This window comes from Thermobia domestica, chromosome 9 (assembly GCF_964235325.1).
Source record: "Thermobia domestica chromosome 9, izTheDome1.hap1.1, whole genome shotgun sequence".
NCBI lineage: Eukaryota > Metazoa > Arthropoda > Insecta > Zygentoma > Lepismatidae > Thermobia > Thermobia domestica.
Genome location: NC_137462.1, coordinates 174451153 through 174476028, shown reverse-complemented (window position 1 = coordinate 174476028; position 24876 = coordinate 174451153). Strand labels below are relative to the sequence as shown.

Below are 24876 nucleotides of genomic sequence, written 5' to 3'. Positions count from 1 at the left end.
TGCTGTAGGAAATACGAATAGATAATACTGTCTGTATATGTAGGTCAAAAACAGATAGCAAGAGTAATCGTCAATTAAGTGTCTTTTTCAGGTAGCTGTATCAGAAGAAGAATATATACTGTATTTTATTAAGTACCTATGCGTTTCCTACCCGATACAGTTATGGGGGTCTCATTTACATAGCTAATGAAGCCATTAAGTCAATACAGCAAGGATAGATGATTCATTCTTTTTCCGTAAACTTTGTTAGACATAATTGTACTTTTCTACCAAATATTGTATTTCATAGATCTTGTATGAAAGTTTCAAGTGACAAGTTGGATTAAATATATTCCTTACTTGTTAATGTTCCTTTGCTCGATTGTTTATTCCGATACATATTTCCATAGACATCTCTCTATATAAGAGAAATCCTCACTGATCAGCGCCTAGGCCAAACTGATTCAGCTCATCATCCTAGATAGACCACAGTCTTTAGCAACCTCTTCGTCTTCACGTACAATTTTTCTGATTTGATTTAGCTAAAAACTCACAATTTAGGCAGTAAATATGATTTATGCTTTAAGGCAGTACTAGAATTAGGATTAGAATTAGAATTTAGATTTCTGGACTTTCGGGATATATACCCGTCACGTATGAAGGATGACGTCACTCGGCGATCATATTATCTGAGGAAAGGGAGGGAAGAAATGATTAAGGGAAGTGGGCTGGGACCTATGTATTAGGTACCATCCCCGCATTTGGAATGAGGAAAACGAGAAAAATCTCAGTCAGGACGGAGGATGGCTGATCTCAAAAGCTTTTACACTTTTTCGACCGAATGTCCCCACCGGGAATCGAATCCGGGACCGCTCACGCCAAAGACGAGAGCATTAGCGACTACGCTTCGCGGGGCTACATAAGGCTGTACTAAGAAAGGGGTTTTTGGAAATTTGATGTGGATTAGAAGAAGGGATGGGTGATGCATTTATTATAACGACATATCCATATTCCGGAATACCTTAAGATAAGATTTAGGAAATTTGGTATCTATAACTTTACAGTACATTAAACATTATTTGTGTGTAAATATTTGATCTATACGGGAGGGAAAGGGGATGTTAGTAGTTCACATATCTACGTTTGTCAAATATCAGCTATGTCTGAACCATGTTTAATTATTTTAAACGAAAGCTTGAAATTCCAAATTTAATGTTTCTAAAATAAATGCATTCCCTGATATTGACATCTTATTACTGAAAATTCGACTTGAAAGGTTGTGAAGTGGAGAGCGCGATTATTATTTAAGAACAATGTCCATGCCTCGGAATTCTTTAGGTTTAGAGAAATGAAATGTTGTATTTAAGCTTTCATTGGAATTAACTGAATGCGTCGTTTCTGCACTTCTTGATATTTGGCAGAGAAAGAGAGAGACAGAAAGAAATGGTGGAGGCCGACAAGTCGAGTTTATGTCGCACCAGCATCCTCAATCGTCCGACTCGTCAGAAGTCCAAGCCTAAACTTCCAGATATCCAAGAATAAACTACCAGATTGTGAGAGGGCCGGGCTCTCTCGTCTCCCAAGCTCGATGCTCCTGCTTGTGCACATAACTGCTGCCTCGTACAGTTTATTATGAGTGAGTTTTCTCCAGAGAAAACAGAGGGTATTCTCTGGAGATTTAGGGTATTCTATTTTCTGAGTATCTGGAAATTGTTTCGGATATCTAGATTGATTAATCGTCTGTTTGAACGTTCTTCATTGGCCACTCCGGTCTCGATTGTAGAGTGGGTTGACATTACAAGTGCAAACTTCCATTTATTCCATCTAGCTCATAGCAGACCTGCCACCTACTGATTGTTTGCCAACTTCTTTCCTCGCTATCAACGTTGTGTGCTTGCAGGTAATACGTGGGAAATAAGTTGACAATTGTTATTTTTTTTTCTCTAGAATTCCAAGATTTTTAACTACCTTACTTTTTCTGATTTAAGAGAGTTGTAACATCACAGATAACAAAAATAGAAAAAAGAGCCACTTCTACTGTTTAAATACATGCATTCCTAATGTAAATGTAATACATGTAATAATGTAATACATGGGAAATAAATTCTCTACTAATGTAAGTAAAGTTTAATGTATTTCATTAGTACATTACTATACCATAAATTAAAACCTACAACTCAAAAGACAATTCCCCCTCCTTATCTCCGGCCCTAAATGACACTACAGAGCAAATTAAGAAATATTTCTTATTTCAACCCAGAGTAAGATTGTTACCCTTTTTCCCCTTTGCAAATTTTGTGATAAAGTTACTATTTAAAAATTAAGATAGACACAAAAAGAATACGCAAGTAGGTTAGGTGGAAATTGACTATCAAAAGAAAAACAGCAATATGAATTATAGATCTTGTCTATCTTTAATAACAATAATAATACAATAATGCGTGTGCGGACAGCTTTTCCCATAGAAAGGGGTAACATAGAACCATCAAATTTGGTACACGGATAGGTCTTCACCAGATCTAATCCTACACGAAGCAATTTTTTGATTCGACTTTCAGCTAGGGAAGATTTTCCAGTCGGATGGAACTGTATCCACACTTTTTGACCCCTGACCTGTATGCAACCAGCATTGAGTTTTGGTGTTGTGTGCTAACATAACTGCAGAGGATAAACACACAGATTATGGAATGGCTGTTGAAACATTTTCCTTTTTCTCACTTATCCAGGTTCTGAATTAAGACCTGAGAACGACGGATGTTTACAGCTAGTAGGCGATAACAGATCACACTGTAATTCTGAATCATGAGTATTTTAGAAACATTGTACAGTTCATTTTGCCTTTGACTGAGTGTTGTTTCAGGTTCTTCCTCGATGACGGTTACCAGTTAGCGTTAACTTTTGCGTCCCCGTATGCTGAGGTTGCAAAGGACTGGAATCTACTACCTAAGACTGGAATCCGATGATGTTAGCGGGAGCACAAATCAAAATGCAAGATCAACCTCTACAGTATATGCTTTTCTGTACCACATTGCCTCGCCGCTAACGATTAAGGGCCACGCCACTGGATACAATCATGAGATGCAATAAGGAAGCAATTAAGAGACTATATTTGAGTCAATGATTGCAAAACGAATCTGAGTTATAATTTTAAATGAAATTTGGTTCATGAACTTTCCCGAGTCTCTAGGAACCCTCCCAGCTGGTCTGGTGGCTAGTGTGTGCCCTTTTGGTGCATGTGGTCTCGGGTTCGATTCTCGGGAGCACATAAAATTTAATTTCATAATCATTCACTTTCATTAATCATTCGTTTCCTTTAGCCCAAGGGGTATAATGGTGGGATTTTAAACTTCGGTTTCTTCTGGGAGTGTTTCCATATTAAATGAGTTATCTTTCGATTCAACTTCTTATATGTATGTGGTCTAAATTTTCCCTTCAAACATCCAAGAGCATCAATAGTTCAACCTTGATGAAATATAATCTGCCCGTTTACTTCTGCTATCCCATCACGGCACATTTGTAAAGCTTTCATTACTTCTGGTAGTTTGTCTGCTATTAGTTTCAGTGTCTCGATTCATGCATACAGTTTCCTCGTGGCTATGTGGATAGCGTACGCGCCTTTGGCGTGCGAAACCCGGGTTCGATTCCCGGTGGAAACTCATGTCATTTGGATTCCATGTTAAGCTGTGGTCCAGCTTTCATATAGCTTTGCTACTGAACGGGACGCTAAACTCAATGCGAAACCCTGGTTCGATTCCCGGGGAAAACTCATATGCTTTGGATTCCACATCAAGCTGTGGCCCAGGTCCCATATAGCCTTGCTGCTGAACGGGACGCGAAACTCAAATCCACTCCAATTCGTGCACACTCCATCTTGTTTCAGAAAGGCTATGAAGAGATTGCTCACCTGTGTGTTTTAATAATATTTTTAATAATCTCTATGGAATTGAAAATATCCAAGTAACTACAAAAGTCACTAAATGTTTGTATTAGCATTGGACTAAACATTACAATATTCTTGTCACCACCAGAGGTATTTAAAAGATTGTTAAATCCATACACTTACATCTAATTTTGTTTAATTTAATCTCTAAGACAGTTATGAAAAATTAAAAGAAAATATAATTTTTATCATGCATTCATGCTCCGTCTCGAAGGTTCAGGTCCCCGATATTTGTCGAAATTGATATCCCTTCCTTATGAGTGGTCCTGATATGTCTAGATTCAACGTTGAATACACATTCAAGCACCACAAAATGTACATCATATTAATTTTGAAATGCATTTTGTGTGTTTCTAAGCACACAAATGATTATCCCGAGTGTTTGCACTTAACTTGCAGTAATTTTAACTGTGGTGTTAACAACCAACAGCCCAGTAATCAAATAACGGGCTTGGGACCATTTGTATGTGTTTTGTATATAAATATAATGAATGTGATCGTTATAGTATAGTCATCTGGGAACCCTTACATTATGAGTCTATTTTGGGTAAATCTTCATACGTATAAGATAAATCAGCAGGAACAATACCATGACAAATAACACTAAAATCGAGTCGTGACAGACCGTACGTAATCATCAAAAGTACACAAACTGGATTCAGGTCCTTTCTGTAATCATCGATTTATTTGAAGGATGAAAGAATGTAAGATACGTTTTAAAGCTCGAAAATAAAAGAGCAGAGTGTATTGTCTATTTTCAAGTTGTCTTCATAATACTAATTTGTTGTTTGGTTCAGTAATCTTCCGAAGGTAAAAGTAAGCTGTGTAATTTCTGAAAAGACGTTTTCCGTTCTTCTCAATATTTTATGTGATCTAAATTACAGTTCAAACCGAATGTTTTGCAAATACAAATCTAGGGCAACTCATCTTTTCTTTTGCTCTTTTATGCAATAAATAGTGAACAATTAGATTTCGCTGAAAAGTTCAAGGTCAGAGGGGATAGGTGTGAGGCAGAGGCAAGATATTGGGGTCATCGAACCGTTTCCTCATTCTTGTGGACAGATGACGTCGAAGGTTGCTTGCTATTGGAGAGTTTTCCTATGCGGCCATATCTATCCTCGTGAGCGTGGCCTCGAGACCCACATTGAACGGTAACCATAATTACAACACCGTTACCTTCTAAACGATATTTCTTTTTAGTTCTGTGTGAAAAAACAACAACATATATTTATACATACAAACAAATAAGCAAGTCTACTTTTTCTTGTAAACGAAGAAGCTTATTTCTATCCAAGAAATAAGTATTAATGACATTGAGTTGAAACCTGCAAATCACGAGTAGTTGATTTTTTTTTTTTTTTTTTTTTGTGAAAGAACTAATTTATTTATTTTTAATATTGTGAAACAAAAAAGTGATCCCATTTTGGAAAGAACATGTATTCAACTCAAGTCTGTCTCTCTCGTTGTGTTATTTTGTTTGTGAATAGAGTAGTTTGAAAGTAAATATTGTAGTTAATTGAGGTTGAATCTTATCAACATAAATAAATAAATAACTTTTCACTTTACGTCTCACAGAGCAAAGAAATTCGTTGCAATGTTAAAATTAGACACTCGGTTCTACTGTAGAAGCTGAAGTGGAGAATGCTTGAAGTTCTCTTCCAATAAGCTTGCTAGCAAATGCAATACTCATAAGAGCTTCATACATGTATAAGATTAATGTATTAACAAATGACCGAAAGGTTGCAATGAACAACAATTTCTCTCTTCAGTTTGCCTTACAAATATCTACTATAACAATTAGTAATTAGTTTGGCTATTTCTATGGGATAAGAAAGATTTGACTCTCTCCAAGATTCGAATTCTGAACTAGCTACACCACAAGCGATACTGTTAACCGTTTTGCTATTATAGTTTGAAGGCATTGACTTGATGTCTTGGAGATTGAAATTATAGGAACTTATGAGTTAACGTAACGCTATATTGATATCTATTTACAAGAGGTGGTCATGAATTAATTATTTCTAGCAATTGTCTTCCTCATGTGGTTATGTGATTATTTGTTATTAATCATAATTTAATTCACCCAGGGATCAAGGATTACGGATTATATTTCTAAACTTTCAGTCTCAATGACCATTTTAGCCCGTCATGTATGAAGGATCATGTCCCTCGACGAGTACTACCCGGGAAAGTGGAGAAAGAATGAAGCAGCCTGAGATCTTTATGTTAGGTATCAGCCCGGCATTTGCCTGGTGAGAATGAGGAAAACCAGGATGACTGGTCTAAAAAGGCTTTTACACCTTTCAAACCGAGTGTCCCCACTGAGAGTCGAACCTGCGACGATTTGCACCTACGGTGAGAGTGTTAGCGACTATGCTACACAGAGCCACTCACAGGGATCAAGAATTCTTATTTGACTATATTAATATTAAGAGCTTAATAATAGTTGAAGAAATGAACTAAATGTTCAGCTGAACTCTTCTCGGTTTTAGATAAAATTTCGCAAACTCAAATATTTGAATATCTTTCCTAAGTTTCGTTATATTTATAAATATCGAAAATACAGCAAAAGAATAACAAGATAAAGCTCAAATTTTGAGAGGAAAGTATGATCTGACTAAAAGGATATTTTTTACTCTTCTTGAACTTTAATTTTTCTCAATTTCAAGTAACGTAAGAAATATAGGATGATGATCATTCATAACCATTAGATTAATAATATCAGTTGATATGGTTGACTGAAGTAATAAAACCATTAAAGAAATATTGTATAAGTGTAATTTTACTGCTCTCTTGATGATATTCCCATGTCTCTCAATGAATCTTTTCGTTTTTGTTCTTAACTCTGCTCAACTGAGATGTTCTGAACGTTGTTTACTTTACGCAAGTTTTCCCACTCAATTTTACTGATCTAATTTAAGAAATAAGTCTAACAGTCCTCATGTAACTCTTTCTGTGGATTATTGATTCAGTGAAAACTTAGTATGAGCTTTGAACCATCCAGTTTTAAATAATAATATTAATATTATTATTATTATTATTATTATTATTAATAATAATAATAATAATAATAATAATAATAATAATAATAATAATAATAATAATAATAATAATAATTACTATTATTATTATTATTATTATAGCACTACTACTAGTAGTAGTTGTTATTGTTTTATGTCAGCTTTACGCTCTAGAAATAATGATTCACAATTTTCCAATGAAGAAAAATCAAAACAAACAATTGCTATGGGATTAACAAGCTTCAAACGAGTTGAGTTCTGAACATTTTTTTTTTTTTTTTTTTATCATTGAGATATGAAAAACATGTTTTCTTATTTAATCGGAATTGTACGTGTTCGTTTTTGAACCAGCAGCACTGGATGACTTAAAAGTGTGAAAGCCCATTGATAATACTCTCAGTACAGAAATTTTTCCATTACCAAATTCTCGAGAAACTGCTCCGAGAAATTTCCCTAGAATGTTTGAAAAGTACCAGTTCTTAAAGCGGAAATGATAAACATCTCATGCAAGTCCAATGCAAAAAGTGTTGTTTTACAATGAAATTTTGAATTAACCCACTCTAGAGTGAGAGATGGAAATTCAAACGAAAATTTTTGTAGAGATTTGAATTGTTCTCCCTACATTTTAATGTTCAAATTTCTACTGGTGCCTTTCTTTTCGTTTTATTTGGTATATTTCCTTTAATATACGTATATAGAGATAATAATATCGATTCTTTCATGGACAAATGACTTCACGCGTGTGGTTTGCGGTGGTAATTCTCGGAAGCGGTACTAAGCGTTGGATAAAAACCCGAGAAGAGGTTCGGACCTCACTTTAAGCAATAGATTCCATCTTGCATGGCTTCGGTACTGTAAAGTTAAATACCAACAATGGACCAATCAAAAAAAAAGGGGGGGGGGAGAAATTCTCAAAGTCTTAACGTGAACATTTTTATTTATTAATTTTGATTACCTAGAATTGAAATATAAAACCTAGAAATCAAATATGCCGAGAATGAAAGTTTAATCGTATTAGAGCATAAACAAGATAGCTTTTGCTAACTCAAGGAAAATTTGATTTTTACAACTCCCTTTTATAAATGAAAGATTACCTATTTTAATATCAATGAAAACACCAAACTCTCTTTATCTCTTTCTTGTTTTGGAAAAGAATATAACAAAAACGAAAAACATCATCCTACTGTCTTGTATTTATTTAGGATTATGTACTTGAATTTCACATACAAAATTGAATGTTTATTTGTCCTGTATACAAAATCACACCATTAGTTGGGTGTATTTCTAGGTAAGTATAGAGAAAAAACAGTAAACTATTTAAAACTCATCGAACGCCGGGTACTTGGTGAAGATTGAGAACAGATGTATCAATTCAAAATCATTACATACATACTGTCTTTTTGATGAAAAAATACTTTTAGTATCTTCAAACGTGGTATTTTATAAGTCACGTTGCATTCATTGGTGCAGGTTTAATTTAGAAGGGCACAATTATTGTTGATAAATACACTTATTTATGACTATAAATAATGTATATTTTGACAGACTATGGATATTTAGAATTTTCCTTTGGCAATGTCGGCTACTTTAGTTGCTATTATATAGAGAAGATTAGTATATTGTTCAATATTCTACACCATATCACTACATAGCCTATTAGAGAAAACTTCTCAGAAGTAAGCATTTGAATATATTGGGTCTTGTACACTCATGTCGAAAATTATTGTCTCATGTCTATAAATATGTTGTTGTAGGAATATAGTTTGATAACGAATTCGCCTGGTATTTCTTATAATGTTAGTATGTGTATAATCGGCAAAGACATGCATGTGGCAAATTTCATGTCAAAAGAGCAGTAAATAAGAACAATAAAACGAAAATAAAACTTTCTTGTCCATTTAGCAACACTTTGTTTTACTCATTCTAATTTCCGTATTTATAATTCCTATGAAATTTACCACAAATATACATTTCCTGATTATACACATAGTATCAGTATTAAAATTATCCTGAAAAATCATTATCAAATTATATTCTTACAAGAAGACAGTTATAGATATGATACAATCATTTTGGACATGAGTGTATCTCTGATTTCATTGCTTACAAAAGTAATTGACTGCACTTATAATAAAAGAAAGTGTTAGTAACATGATAACATAATTACATATTACATAGTGGGCCTCAACCTCCTTTCTTCTGTATAATTGTGAGTATCTAAGGCATAGTCAAAAATGAATCAAATTTAAAACCAAGTTCTTGAATTTATTAATTTTTTTTTGTATCGTACAAAATATATATTGCCCTTTTTTACGGTCATTACTTGTACAGTATGAAGTAGAAAGAAGAGTACACAGTACAGTTACAGACCATAGAAAAGGGAGATGAATAAATTTGTGCACAAACTAGTATTGTCAAATAAGAATACAGAATATCTGTTACGGAAAGATGAGCAATATTGATACAGTAGTATAAATGTAATAAGAAAGAAACAACAATAACTAATATAGCACACAAAAATACTCATTCACAAATATACACATTCATATTTTGTTTTTTTCCTTACTAACTACTATTTTTTATTATTCATTCATACAAAAAAATAATACAATCAGAATTTCGCGCTCACAAATCACAAAAATTTCACAACACACTTAAACTCACAGTTGATGCAACAATGCAAGATTGTATAACAGAGGAAAAAAAAATATATATCTTGCTGTTAATAATAATAGCCCACAAATGGACGCCTTTGATTCATATATATCTTCAATATGGTACTTCCACTTAACATTTCCAATTTCCAAGTTAACCCCTCCTCTTTTGAAGAAAAAAACTGAAAACTCTATTTTATTGTTAGTAATAAAGGATAATAGTCTTCCGTAGCCAATAATAGGAACCATATCCAAATACGTTGAAGACCTAGAGTACGTAGATGAAAAATAAGGAAGGGATTCGATAACAAACGAAGTGCTTCTTTCAGACTCAAATCGTTCCGCGCACTGCTCTTCTCAGAAAAACTCTGGTAAGCTTCACTACCTACCTTATCGTGCAAGCGCCGAGCTGTGTGACACTGAAACGCGTGGTCTTGGCACTCAAGTTGAACAAATTAGGCTCACATTTCAGTAGAATTTAGGATCACTGAGGAGGGCACAAAATTAAATTAAATTTGAAAAAACAACTTTGTAATCATCAACGTCCTAGTTTCTAATTTCTTTTAAAAAAGAGGAACACCATCTTCAGTAGTCCTTTTATAAGTAATATTATACATATATGAATATGTATTCACGTATCTGTATGTATGTAATATACGCAATGTTCTTTTTTTCTTTTCTAAAAAAAAGTAACGTTTCGACACCAAAACGAGAAAAAACGCACCGCGCTTTTCAAGCTTTCACTACTGGAAATCACAAATATAGAAACAGTTTCCAGCAAGAAAATAAACACACGAACAGCAATGAATGTTATATGAAAACTAGGAGCCTAATAAATTAAAGTATAAATAAATATTTGTTTTTTTGATGGTATAGTGGTCACACCGATACCTTCATATTTTGATATCGGTATATGACTACTATGCTTTTTTTTTTTTTAAAAAAAATAATAACAACAAGTGAACTGTCCATGATTATTGTTCATGAATGAAATAATAATAATAATAATAATGCAGTCTCTTGTTATTTCGCATTCGTTGTCTTCCGTCTTCGTTTTGTTTCTTTTTTTAATCTGTCAATACTGATGTAGTTTCGCTCCGTCATCCGGTCTACGCCTTATTTTATTCATTTATTTCTTTATTTTTTTTAAAAAAAGTGTTAAACCTCGTTGCACCTCTGGTAAAGTTGTTGACAGTCATCTCCGCTTCGACCTCTCCTTCCTGCCTCATAATAAGATTCAAAAGTTGAAGAACCGGTCTTGTCCAATACAAAGCTTGTGGCGTATCTGCAACACAAAGTAAAACCCATTTGTTTACTCCAAAGAAATGAATAAACGATATTATTTGTTTTTTTCTAAACTTCATGTATTTATTTGAAATTTTATCTAGAATATCTTGAGATGGTATTCGTTTTGTTCAGTAGTCAATATAAAGAGATATGTATAATACATATATAGATTTTATTCTCAAGGAAACGTAAGAAGGTAAACTTTCTTGTCATGTTGATTTATGAAATTACATCATATAGCGAGTTAATACCACAGTAACAGACACAATTTTTCATAAAGATAAACATTTTGTAGCTATTCAGTACAGTCGTTTTTCACTTGTGAATTTATTACATTTTCGTTGTGTTTGCTAAAGTTCAGTAAGCATGAGTTATTTCTGAGAATAAAATTGAGTTTTAAATTTTAGCTATCGATGTATGCATTTAATATTTTCTTTTATTTCAATACTGTTTGCTAACGTTTCGTAAATACGTATATATTTGTTAAAAAGACATTAATTATTGAATATTGAAAAATTCAAAATTAGTAGTGACGTCAAAGCAGCATTTCTTAACTGAAATGTTTTCATAACCATATTTTGCTAAAGTAATTCATATTTTGAAGTAGTTAACATTGCGGAGAAAGTCTCAATTAGAGTCAATATGGAAAGAAAATAGACCTTTATATTGTCACCACAACTGGTAAATAAATATACATCTTTTCATTGTCTTTTTCTGACACGAAGAAAAACCTAAAACAGATTTTTTAAAATCTACTATTTTACCATATGGATTATAGTAATTTGCAAAGAAGGTCAATTAATGTTGTGTACCTAGTTATGTTCTAAACACACACTATTTCGGTGCTGTATCGAAATGTCGAATAAAGAAAGCCCTGGAATTCCGTCTTTTCTTAAATACTGAACTAGAAACTCTTTACCTGAAAGCCTCAGTCAACCAGTTGGTGATTGGCAATTGGAAGGAGCGAGTAGTTATGATCAGCACATTATAAATCCCATAATTTATGTTGCTGAGTTTCATTACCGGAGTCTGCTATTACTTCCCTTGCCCAGGTCTCGAATCGTACGTACGATACTGGATGAAGGTCGCACTACCGATGCCATATGGTTTTCCTCAACGATCGCTCATCTAAGTACTAACCAAACCAAACACTGTTTGACTTAGGCTATTTCATAAAGTTTTACTTATATATTTTGAATATTAAATTCTTCAGTATAGATACTTTGATTCGTTAATTCCACCACTGTAATTACAATATACTATTAAAACAGAATTGCTTCTTTGTTCAATTTAGAAAATGTTAAATACTTAAAAAGTTTCGTTTTAATTTTATTACTAATTAAACTAATTTGACTTATCTGTTAACCTAAATTTTAAACATTACATAACTTATACTTACGTTCCCAATTGACAGTAGAGGAATCCTGATCCGTAAGTGTCTCTGGAGCAATCTCTATTCGCTTCGCAAACATATTTGTGTACACATACATCATCGTTCGTTTTAAACGTCCTCACGAAACCCTACATATAAAAAGAGTATTGACATGCATTACTAGCACATATATGACATGACATGACTACGGTACCTATAATGCGAACAAAGATCAAAACCAATTGTTTTCTGCAATATGCTTACTACTAACATTAAGAAAGTTCGTGGAATTTATATATTTTAGAAATTCATATAGTACTAGACTTTTCTTCATTTGATACGTTCTGTGCACAGGGGAATTAAGTCAACTTTTTGGTCATATTTGCCACATTTTTATCTTAAATGATTCATGTCCAAATGTTGTAAATAACTTTTATAACGTAAAATAACAGTGTTAACTCTTCCATGTAACATATTTGCCACATTTTTATCTTAAATGATTCATGTCCAAATGTTGTAAATAATTTTTATAATGTAAAATAACAGTGTTAAGCGTACTATACAAACTTTATTTCTGTTTTTCTCACAATTCTGGTAATTGACTTGATTCCCTTGTGCTCTGAACACCTCATTTGAATGTCTTGCTTAAGGAAGTTCAATTTAAAAAGAAGCTCACACATTATTTGATCACTTTAATTTTAGCTACGATGCATTCATTTTAACTTATTTTTATACTAACATGATATTTTTTGAACGATTTCTCATCACAATATACAAATAATGATGAATATAATAAGAAAATCTTACTACAAGAATCACATTCGAGTAAAAAGGAATTGGTTTGTCAATTATTCTTTGAATTCAACGTTCTCTGCTCTTGCACCTCAAAATGCAAGATGTCGTCTTAAAAAAAATATAACGATAAGTTTGTGGTTAACCCAATAGTATCGACAAAGATTATTCCATACATTTCTCGAAACAGTTCAGATATATATATATATCCTCCTCAACGCAATGAAAGTAAGTTCTCAATGCTTATCAATTTCCAATTTTCTACAGTGAAGAATATTTACTATTGCTCTTTTGACCATACATTGATCGTTCTTATAATGTAGAAAGAAGAAATGAAAAGAGTTTTTTCAAGATTAGATTCTTTTTCTGCTGAGGATGAAAGATTGTGTAGTCAAATTATACCACACCTCACCATTTCCTGTATCATCATCCAAGATGGAGAACTAATCAGACACCGTGTGATGTTATCTATTTTATTTATATTTTCTCTTTTCCCTTTTTAGTACCTGAAAATGATCTAAATACAATCAAAAGTTGAGTGATTTTTTAAAAATTGTTTTCATGAAGTAGTATACTTAAGATAATTATGCAAGTAACTTATTATTATCCAGTGGCGTATTTAGGGGTGTCTACCGGGCTCAAGCCCCCCCGAAATAAATGTGTTATATGCACAACTTCACTAAAATTTGTCAGCACCTAAAAGGAAAAATATATGTGCTTATTCATGTGTTGAGCATATCCCCCCCCCGAAACAAAATCCTAAATACGCTACTGATTATCTTCATGCACGAATTCTTTATTCTATAATAATTACTAACATATCAACAAGAGCTTTGTTTCAGCATGTTCATCTCCTTATATCTATTGACATATGAGTAAAAATATACTAATACATATGTTTATATAGTATGTAATAAATTTTACATAAAACAGGAAATACTGCTCCTATGTAGGATCTCGTAGGCTTTAACAGCCATTATCTAGCCTAAATCCTAGTATATACCCGTCAATAATTTTTAATTTGCTATTTTGCATTGTTTTTCTCTCCCAACAATAGTCTATTTATCAAAAATTTAGTAGCCTTGTCTTACTGCACTTTATTTAAAAACTGAATTGTGAAAAAATATACTAGTTTAATTACCTTCAAAAGCGAAAGTCCTGCAATGGCAGCGTCCGATATGCTGTCTCTCTTACCAATAGACCTAGCTGCCATTGATCGGTGGCTGAAGGAAGTCTTCAAGGCATCCAACAAGTTGACAACGATGTTTATAAACTATAAATAAAAGCAGTCAAATATTAAAATAATTCAACACGTACGTATAATAAAAACGAGGAAAACAATTCAAGTTTATTGTCATTAGAAGAGGAATTAGTTCCTTCCTTATAGTTTAAAGTCCAAAATTGAAATTTTCTTAAGAGAAACACTATCTTGATATCAAGACTTATTATGAATTTTTTAAAAAATAAATAACATATTTTAATGCTAAATGCACTGTCCTTCACAGCGTACCAACATATTTTCTTCAAACATTCTGCACATATTTTTATACACTTAATTGTTTTGTAATAATAATATAACAAATAAGTTATACTATCGTTGCAAATAAAGGATTATAACATTAACTTATGTGTTTTTTAAAAAATGCGAAATAATTAATACTTACACAATTGAAGATTCCTGTTGAAAAAGTAATATTTTTAATTTTTGAAATTAAATTAACGTTTACCTTGTGTTGTTAGTTACCGTGATAAGTGCAATTACTCAAGCAATACAAATATGTTCGTTGATTACTTGGAAAAATTGCAATAATGATAAATTTAAAACGAAACACTTTGACATCAATTAATATACGAACGAGTGAAATGGTGGATGTTTCAGTGATTACAGATCGATTAACGTGAATTATTTCAGTGTGCTCATAACATTTTTTTTTGTGTGAATTAATAGTGATTTGTACTTAAGTAGTACTTAAAAGTGCACACGGCATGTTTATTAGTATTCTAAAATATCATCAATTTTTAATGCGTTCCTTTCTTCCTTATGATACCATTTTGTAGTTGTAGATAAAACCAATGTTTTTGGCTATTTAAAATATTCAATATGTTTATCATTAGTATATTCAATAGTATCATAGGCCATATATATATATATATATGCTATTTGTTACAAAGATATTATAAGATACATAATTATTAATTACAATAAATTATGCAAATTAGAACTTTTGAAATGCATAAGCACACAGGATTATTTTTCTCTATTCTGTGATTTATTTATTTCCCGACCAATTACAAACTATGAAACGAATAATATACTACTACTACTAACATATCCAAACTTATTCAACTAAGAAAGCTACGGAGAGCTTATAATGATATCGGATATTACATTAACTCTATTTCCTTTTTATATGGATAGTGTGTTTGCTTATAAGTTACTTTGCATAGAACTTTAACTGATAGCAAACATACATAACCTATATCCAGTGGTGCCCACCCCCCCTCATGTCCATGACGCACCCCCCCTCAATTGCCTATCCGTAGGTGTTCTTTCATGAAAAAATCTTTTCGATTAATTTTTACACCCTCTCAAACATATTTATATAGATTTTTAACCCCCCCAAATATTTCAATGACGCAGTTTGCGTCATAGCCCCCCCCTTGTGGGCACCCCTGCTATATCAATGTCTTTAAAAACAAAACTAGTGCATTTCATTTGATATGATTCATTATTTATGGATTCAATTTAAATATATCGTATGTATTATTTTTTATGTCATAGTACTCGCTTCAGCGAATCTATTTTTCCACCGAAACATATATTCTTAATACAGTATAAGTTGTTACATCTGCTACTGTTTCTAGGAAACTCATATCTCTCTCAATAAGATACTGAGTTTGATGTAGTAATTATTTTTCTTTTATATTTGCATTCAACCAGAGGCGGTCAGTGAAGAAGGTCAGATAAGCAAAAATTAAAGTTTCATCACTTGAAATTAAGAGAAAAAAAACTTACCTAACATACCAATTCTTCTTTACAACAATTAGTGCATCTCCCCTACTTTCAAGCCATGAAACTTTATTTTTCTTTTACCGATTTCCTTCACGAGCCACCTTCCATTTTAACCCTTTATTGTTATTTTTAAAATTATTTGTCTTTGAAAAAATACTGGAAGACTTTATTTACACTGACACTAAATATATTATTTATTTACTATTTTTTTATTTTTAAAAAACTATTTTAATGCTGTCGTTATTTACTTATTAGGATACTAAACTATTTTGAACTATTGTACTTGTCATCCGACCTGTATTCTTGTTGATGAACCTTTACGATCTTCTCTTAAAATACCTATTTCATTATGAACATAACCTAAGGAGACATGCGTAGAATATTTGACGTAAGCGTGCAGAGCGTTGTTGTTGTGTCAGCAAAGGAAGTTGTGCTATAGCAGCATGCAAGGCAAAGGCAAGGCGGCACTCACCTCTCCCGCTTGCTTGGCCATCGTGGCGACTTGGTCCGGATCTTTAGCTCCCAGCAAGGTGGAGATGACGGCCGACAGGATGCCCTGGACACACCGAAGAGGTCACATTCACTCTTAAGCCCTCAGACATACACATAGAGATATACAGAAGAAAGCATGCACCAGAAAAAAAACTTTTTCTTAACTTTTATTTGTGTGACTATCCTACTATAAAGATTATAGGACAGCAAAAGAATAAAAGAAACCTATGGACTTAAAATCTAAGTAAATACTTTGCTGAAATTTATTTTCTTACTGTTAGAGATTGTGAGATCTTTCCGTTTCTGTTTATTCTACAAAATTTATGATAAGAAGACTTATAAGAAAACTGCTGAAACAGAAAGCAATGGATGGGTCTTGCTTGTGTATCAGTTTTACGGTCGAAGTCTTGTTTCTTATAAAGTAGACAGTCAAAGAGTTAGTACAATGCAATGCAGCTCACTAAATATAAATAAGCCTATGTCGTCCACTGAATCTTAGTGCGTCGTCAACAGATATGTAGTAAGCATAGTAATACAATATTTCCCCATGCATTTACGATGTTCGAAAGATTGCAGTTAAACTGAAGAAACAGAATAAGGGTAAACTGTTCCAATTTATCATCAGGATTTAAAACTTCTTTGTGGTTTTTCCTCTTCTTTTTTAAAAGTGATAACGTTATTAAGAAAATATTCAGCCATAGTTTATACATGAAAGCAATGAAGACATTCTATCTTGTTAAAAAAAAAATATACGTTATTATCATTGTAATACTGATATAACTTTCCTATTCATACAATTCCAATTCTTTGATACTTTCTTGTTAATAATAGGATATGCAGGATAATAGTTTCCTTCATTTGCCATCCTGAGCATTGAAATACAAGATTTATTCAAATTTTAACTTCACTAAGTTCTTCACATCACTGTCGTTTTTTCCTATACCAGGTTTCCTGCAGATATTTTATATCACGTCCCACTTTTCATCACATCGTCTTGCCAGCGACCCCTATTCCAGTTCGTAATAAACGACAGTAATTTCCGGTTTATAATGAACGATAGTAATTTCCTGTTTGTAATAAATGTTTTTGATTATTGCTGCTTATCGCTGATAGTTGTATATGTGTGTAAGTGTTACACTCATACATAACTCTACAAGAAATAACAAAGGATCCTAAACGAAACCAATGTGGAAATAAAAATATGTCTATCAAAATAAGAGATTCAAAATTATATTTTAAAATATTTTTCTGCTATTAGATAGTAATTACATTCACCTTTTCCTTTTCCCTTCACGATCTTCGTGGATTCTTCTCCCGACTCCCCTAAGAATCCCAGCCCCCGTGGTTGAGAAACTCCGTCCTATATAATACTCTGCACTTCCTCTCTGAAACCTACTTATACACCGACAAGCATTAATAGTATTTAATGTGTATTTACAAGTATTGCCCCAGAAGGTAGATGCGGAAACATTTTCTGGGTGAGGAGTCTGAAGGCTTTTCTCTCATTCTTCCCCCAAGTGAAGATAGTATTTCGTTGCATTCGTTGCAGTACGTTCTCATTTCTTAGCTGCTTTAGCTTTTTCAGATAGAACAAGTAGTTCTTTTATTGCTGATATTTCTGATTAATAATATCCACGGTTCCTTATGGGTATATGGTTAGGATACGCATCCTCGACCCGAGAGACGCTTGTTCAAATTTTCTGCTGAAAATCAAGTCGTCGTGATTCCATGATAAACTGTAGATCCACGTACCACACATTCTTCGTGCTGAAAGGGACGTTAAACTCCAAATGAACTAATTTTTGAAGCGGAAAGCATTGAGGAGTTAAGTCTCAATGAAGAGCATAGGCGTTCCTAACTGCCTCAATGTTTTACTGTTCATATCCTTTTTGAGTCCGGTAGTAATTCAAAGTATAAGAAAGAACAGAAAGAAAGAGTAAAGCAAGAAAAAACTGGAAAATGTGTGTTCTTTCGGTGCGCGTGGTCCTATTTTAGTTTCCGGTAGGCTACTTCCCTCCGATACAAATCAGAGTAGGCTGATTCCGAATCCGCTTTAAACAGTAGGTTTCGCCACATGCAGGCTCGGAGATGAAAACAGAAATTAAATTCTAATAAACCAACCAATAATCTAAAGAACGCAACTTATAAATTTGAAGGATTAGAATTAGGAATTTGATTTCTGGGCTTTTAGCATCTATGGCCATATTAGCCCGTCATGTATGAGGGATGACGTCCCTTGGAGATCATACTACTCTGAGGATGGGGAGGAAGATAGAAATCGGAAAGGAAGAAAGCGACCTGGGACCATTATATGAATACTATCCCGGCAGCTACCTGGTGTGAATGAGGAAAGCCCACGAAAAGCTCACTCAAGATGGGTAGCCTGTGAAAGGTTTTACATTTTTTCGAGCACTGTCCCCACCGGGAATCGAACGCGGGACCTTTTACACCATAGGCGAGAACGTTGGCGACTGCGCTAGGCGAGGCCACATTATAAACTTCAAATACAGAACGCAACCAACTGCACACTATAAGCGTTAAAAGTAACAATTAAATGGAAAATGGGACAAACATAAAAGAAAAATGGAATGGGGAAAGAAGAAGGAAATCGATCAGAGCATATATTTAAAGATACAATCCTTGCATTCAACTGGTGCAATTGAGGAAATTTCTTGGAAAAACATCAGTCAGAAAGATTGACCATTAGCTCTGAATCCAGAACCTTCCGTTTACAAAGCAAGGACACTAACTACTAGCATACCACCTACTCTATGGAAATATGTGTAGGTTTTAACATTGCAATTAGCCTAATCACGTTGATTCAAAATCCAGAAAACAAAATAAATATTAAAAATATACATATGGGCTACCCAATCATTGTCTATTTCCGATCATGGAATTGGAGAAAAAAAATCAATCTTTTAGACTTGCTCACTGCACTACCATCTGATGCACTGAAGCCTTATTTTGATACAAGCCTGCCGTTTTGAGTGCTGCATACATCAAGGCATAAATACCTCTTTTTATTTCTTCTGTTGGCTAAGCTTACTTCGTAAATATCCTGGTGCTACAGATCACAGATAACTATGGTGGCAGATACCTTTTAGTTGGGTCAGCACGTCGGCTTCCGTTTGTCGTTATTTCTGCCTTTTTTATTTAAGTAGACTCTTAATTTGGGTGATGTTGTCTAACAATATTAGCACAAGTCATATATTTTAGGTCTTATACAGTTTAGGACTTCTGCATGTTCAACATTTTGAGAACTTCTGCACTTAGAGACTTGTTCAGAAGAACAATTATTATGGTACTTGATTAGGTGAATACAGTTTGTAGATGATATATCGCTTGTTGCAGAATCGGAAAAGAAAATCAATAAGACGTTATAAAACGTGAGGAAGGGCTGTGAAGAATATGGGATGAAAATAAATGTTAGAAATACAAATGCCATGATGACTGGAATGAAGGGGTCGGTGTCAAACATAGAAAATAGAACAGGCGACTAGTTTTCGGTACCTGGGTAGTATTATTAGTAATAATATGAAGTGTGAATATGAAATAAAAGCAAGGGTAGGAATGGTGAAAGAAGCCTTTAGGAGGAAAAAAATGACTATGCTATGGAACTTTCAATAAAGAATTGAAAAAAAAAAGACTCATAAAATGCTTCGTGTGGAGTATTGTTCTGTATGGGTCAGAAACGTGGATATTACGCAAAAATGACGAAAAGGGACTGGAAGCTTTCGCAATGTGGGTATGGAGGAGAATGGAAAGAATTAGTTGGGTCGAGTGGAAAACGAATGAGAGGGTGTTAGAAATGGTGGGGGAGAAAAGAATAATTTTACATATTATTAATAAGAGGAAGAGAAACTGGTTGGGACATTGACTAACAAGAAATTGCATTATGAGGGACGTGCTAGAGGGTATGGTGGCAAGAAAGAGAGGGAGCAAAGAAGACTACAATTAATGGACGATATCAAAACAGGAAATTGTACGTGAAGACGAAGAGGTTAACGGAAAACCCTGGAGCATGGAAGCTTCTCAGTTGCAGCAAGTGATCTGCCAATAATGGCAGAATACTTATGATGATGATGATGCATATTGAACGTTTTCAGAAGAAATATTACAGTACTTGTATAGGAATAATTTGGTTTAGAGAGAAAAAAAGAGGTTTAATATATTTTAGGACTTTGGTCACGTCGCTCTTAATTCAAGTAGCTTCTCAATATATGTATTTCCACCAGTTTTTGAGGAATCACTTGTTTCCGGTAAGGGAATGTCTTTACATCAAAATTAAACGAAACGCACACCGGCCTATCTTTTCCTTATCTCACAGATGTATTGTTTGGAATCGAAAATGTGAGTTTTCGAACTTTGCACGTAACTTGAGAGCGGAAGTTACGGAATTTCTTGATCATCTATTGGCTTACGATGCAGGGAATCGAATAAAGACCCACAACACGCACTTAACAACCAGTTTGCTGAAATGGAGTGGCGGTAGGGGAATCTTCTATTGGTTAGCAAATTAACAATTTTCCTCGTATGTGTGACGCATGGAGAAGAGCTGGAATTCAAGGTCAAGTAACAACAAACACGATATTTTTTTTTCTTTTTTAAAACTACTATTTTCTTCGCAGCGAGAAATCCGTCGCATATGTTGCCGTGTGCTGTAGACTTTCTTTCCGCTCCTTCCAGCGTTGCTTGTCCGTGACCTACATCCTTCCCTTCTGCAGTACCCGGGTCATTCACCTTGCACGCCACAACAAACAAAAAATCCCGTTAGCTCAGGTAACAACTGCACTCAGTGATGCAAGCCCCATTTTCAACATTAGCGCTACACTACCTAAATAGAACTAGAGCATTTTCTGTTTCTTTCGATTCTTCCAATGGTACGACAAAAAATCCGATTGTAATAGCATATTTATTTATGAAACAAACAGAGAAACAATTTTGTTATACTATTTTGTGCTTATGTGCTATTGTCAACAGTTGCATCTATTTTTTTTATAGGTACGTATAAAGCAGTGATCAAAATGGACCAGAAAAAATACTTAAATACTGTTACCATTTCCGTGGGAAAACCCTACCAGGCTGGTTATTGTTCTCTTTACATAACCGCACTAACATGTGAAGGAACGCGAATCACAATTTTTATGAATTTGTTTCCTTCTTTGAACTCTGAGTATGTCTAACCGCCATCATTGTTATAAAAATTGTATTCTATGGAACACTATTCGAAGTGGGAAAAAAGCAGAGGCGGTATGTCTTATTACGATTTTGACTCGACATACCGCCTATTAAATGTTGAAATGCAGTGAGGGTATGTTGCCTAAAAGATTGCGTTTCTATTAACAATACATAATGACTGAAAACCATTGGAGAGATTCTCTGTAGTAACGCGGGAGGGGGGAGACATGGAGAGCCTTTGATCCCCTCAACAATTTTCTGAAAAAATAATATCCCGTTATGCTCTATTATAGAGAATTATATACGAAAATGCTCAAAACCGAATGAGGATATTAACAATTTCATACGGAAAACCTCCGGTCCCCCACTCGACTGTTGATTATTCCAAACACTCGGAAGGGCAGCAGGACCGTATCCACGGGGGGGGCAAGAGGGGGCCGGGCCCCCCTAAATTGTGGCTGGCCCCATAAAATTTCACGGTAGGTTTGCAAATGAACTATAATATGGTGATGAAGAATAATATGATTGGGTCGGGCCCCCCCTAACTTCTACCGGCCCCCCCCTAAATTTTGGGGCTGGCTACGGGCCTGAAGGGCAGCTCGTACTGCAGGCAACCCCTAAATCTGCTCATGCTCAAAACACGACATTTATATGTATTAAGGCAAGAAGACACACGCAAACACATACATAACAAAGAAACAATCCAATATGGCACTTGAAATTATAAACCAGATGAACTTCTTTGAAGACGCCTAATTTTAATTCAAAAGATAGGGAAAAGGTCAGAAAAATGTCGCCACTGTCAACTTAGAAATCATTTCTACATAAGAAATAAGATCTTTTTATGTGCAAAGCTATTCGTCAATTGCTGCGTATAAAAATGGATTTATTAAAGATATTTAGCATCTACTCTTTAGTAAGGGTATGTTTTGATCACTGAAAAACCAGAGGTGGTATGGCATACCACCGTATACCGTCTCACTTTGACCACTGCTATGAAATGTTAGTAAAGTTTTATGTGCTGCGAATAACCGAATATTTCTACACTAATATGTTGTAAGTATGTATATTAGCTCTAAAGAAATGTATATCTAGTATAGTCAAAATACAAATGAATGACTCGGGGAAACATAATGATGTATCACATTTTCTAACTTTTGAGTAAACTGGGAAAGAAGGTTCAACATTGTGAACGCTATGTCTTCTTTATGCCTCCCTCTTGGTGTAGTAGCTAGCGCGCGCGTATTTCGTTCAGGGGTCCCGGGTTCGATTCCTGGTGAAAGAGTATTGAAATTTGAACGCATTACATCGGTTGAGATTCCACCTTAAGTCCACGTCTCATATAGCCTAGCTGTTGACAAGGGATTCTAAACTTCAACACACAATATGTTGTTTGTTATGTCAAAGGATAAATGACTGTGTTTTTTATGCAATGCTTGTGCTACTGTGACAAACGATGGTAAGTTGGAAAGGCATTGGCCCACTTTACATAACTCCGACTTTCCTCTTAAAAGTGAATTAAAGGAAATGGAAGTGTAGTGCCAGTGGCAATTGCACATACTAGGTAGATCGTCAAATCACAGTTTGAGATAGATGACTGAATCCAAAAGTTTGGGCCCCGACTAGTGTAGGACATTTCGTGCACATTACTTCCAAGACATACTGAACTTTGTATACTAGAAATATGCTATACTATATGAAATACGATACAGTGATGATTTCAAGGGGTGGCCCGGGGGAGAATTTCCAGAATCATATGTTGTATCGTGCTCAATGTATTTTCATATGTCCAATCTCTCAGTATTTTTATAATGTTTCTTTTCACCCCCATATACTGAAATTCCCGAGAAAATCTTTTGAAATTATCTCTGCGTTGATGTGTATCCTTTCATTCTATCGCTCAAGAAGGTTGTTACAAGTTTTCACAGTGCTTTGGCACCTGACGTTAATAGTTGCAATATCAATTTTTCAGCAAGGTCTACATAAAACGTGAACCTCAAAGCACACACAAGCTCCTACCACGAAGAGAGTAGAATTTGTCTTAGCAAAATTGAAATTAATTAATTTTAATAACTAAATAGGTTACAAGTTCAATATCCCACTGTCGTAAGCATTAACATTTGCTTCACGTTCTTTCAAGCCCTCCAATGCTTCCCGAAAACTAAAACAGTTGGCGCCGAATCATTTATGATTTCAATGATCGGTAGGAGAAGCAACTCGGATACTACCATGCGAATACATAAATATTACGTGATATGTCAGACTTGAATGTGAAATCAAATTTCATTTTAAGATTGTTCCATTATCTTATTATGTGTGACATGTAGAGTGAAAGGTATTCAAAACAATTTGTAGTTCTTTTATATGGGCTAATTCGGGTTAGGTATTAGACAATATTTCATAAAGCAAGAAAATGTCGAAAATCGTGTTTTCCACTATACTAATTAAATTTTCCTTGGAAATCATTGTAAACAATCCCTAGAAATGAAATAATATCGTTCAGGTTTACATCCTACGCCAATGCTGTGTAGGCTAAATAAGACGGTGGTGGTAAGAATGAGGGAAATGCTGGAATGAAGAAAGTGGATGAAATGGGAGAATCCAGCATAAAGTCCTCTTGGCGCGATCTGGGATCGAACCACGGTCTCTACGCATCAGAGGTGAATGCTCTACCAATGAGCCACTATTATGAGTTACTAAATAAGAATGAACAATCGCTTGGACTTTTTGTTTCTCATGTGCAATTGGTACCCTCTACAATTTAACTTCACTGTTGGAGTACTCGTATAACGTCACGACCTATATGCGATGAGGCGTCAAGGTCTACAGTTTAACATAGAGTTCGACTCATGGATATATCAAACTGGAAACTACAAACTCGAGAGCTATTTGGGACTTTTTTTTAAAAAAAAGTGCATGCGACTTAACTGGAATCATGGTCAAGGCTTTTGTCTACCATACTCTGAAGCATGCAAGTGTTCTCAGAGAATCGAAGCCGTGTTCGCATTTTTATATATAAAGATTTACAATACACTTTCTATAAGATCCGAGCTAGTTCAAATTAAAGAGTTGATAATGACTGGTTTAATCTACCATTGAAGTACTGCCTCCTGTATACAGTCTCCAGAGACAGTAGGTAATGATCT

At 34.3% G+C, this 24876-nt stretch overlaps 1 protein-coding gene across 2 annotated transcripts in view; it reads right to left on the bottom strand.

The window, feature by feature from the left end:
* Nucleotides 1-9183: 9183 nt before the first annotated feature.
* The window catches only part of LOC145695222 (uncharacterized), a 65359-nt gene continuing 49666 nt past the window's right edge, over nt 9184-24876 (bottom strand). Inside the window, exons 5-8 of one of the 2 annotated variants that reach the window (XM_081772215.1) lie at nt 16530-16613; nt 14186-14317; nt 12280-12401; nt 9184-10878 (exon numbers count right to left, since the gene is read on the bottom strand). In XM_081772215.1, coding sequence (XP_081628341.1) covers nt 10752-10878; nt 12280-12401; nt 14186-14317; nt 16530-16613 — 465 coding nt within the window. In that variant the 3' untranslated portion in view covers nt 9184-10751. The remainder of the gene's footprint in view (nt 10879-12279; nt 12402-14185; nt 14318-16529; nt 16614-24876) is intronic. The other variant, XM_081772216.1, reaches the window with a different exon arrangement.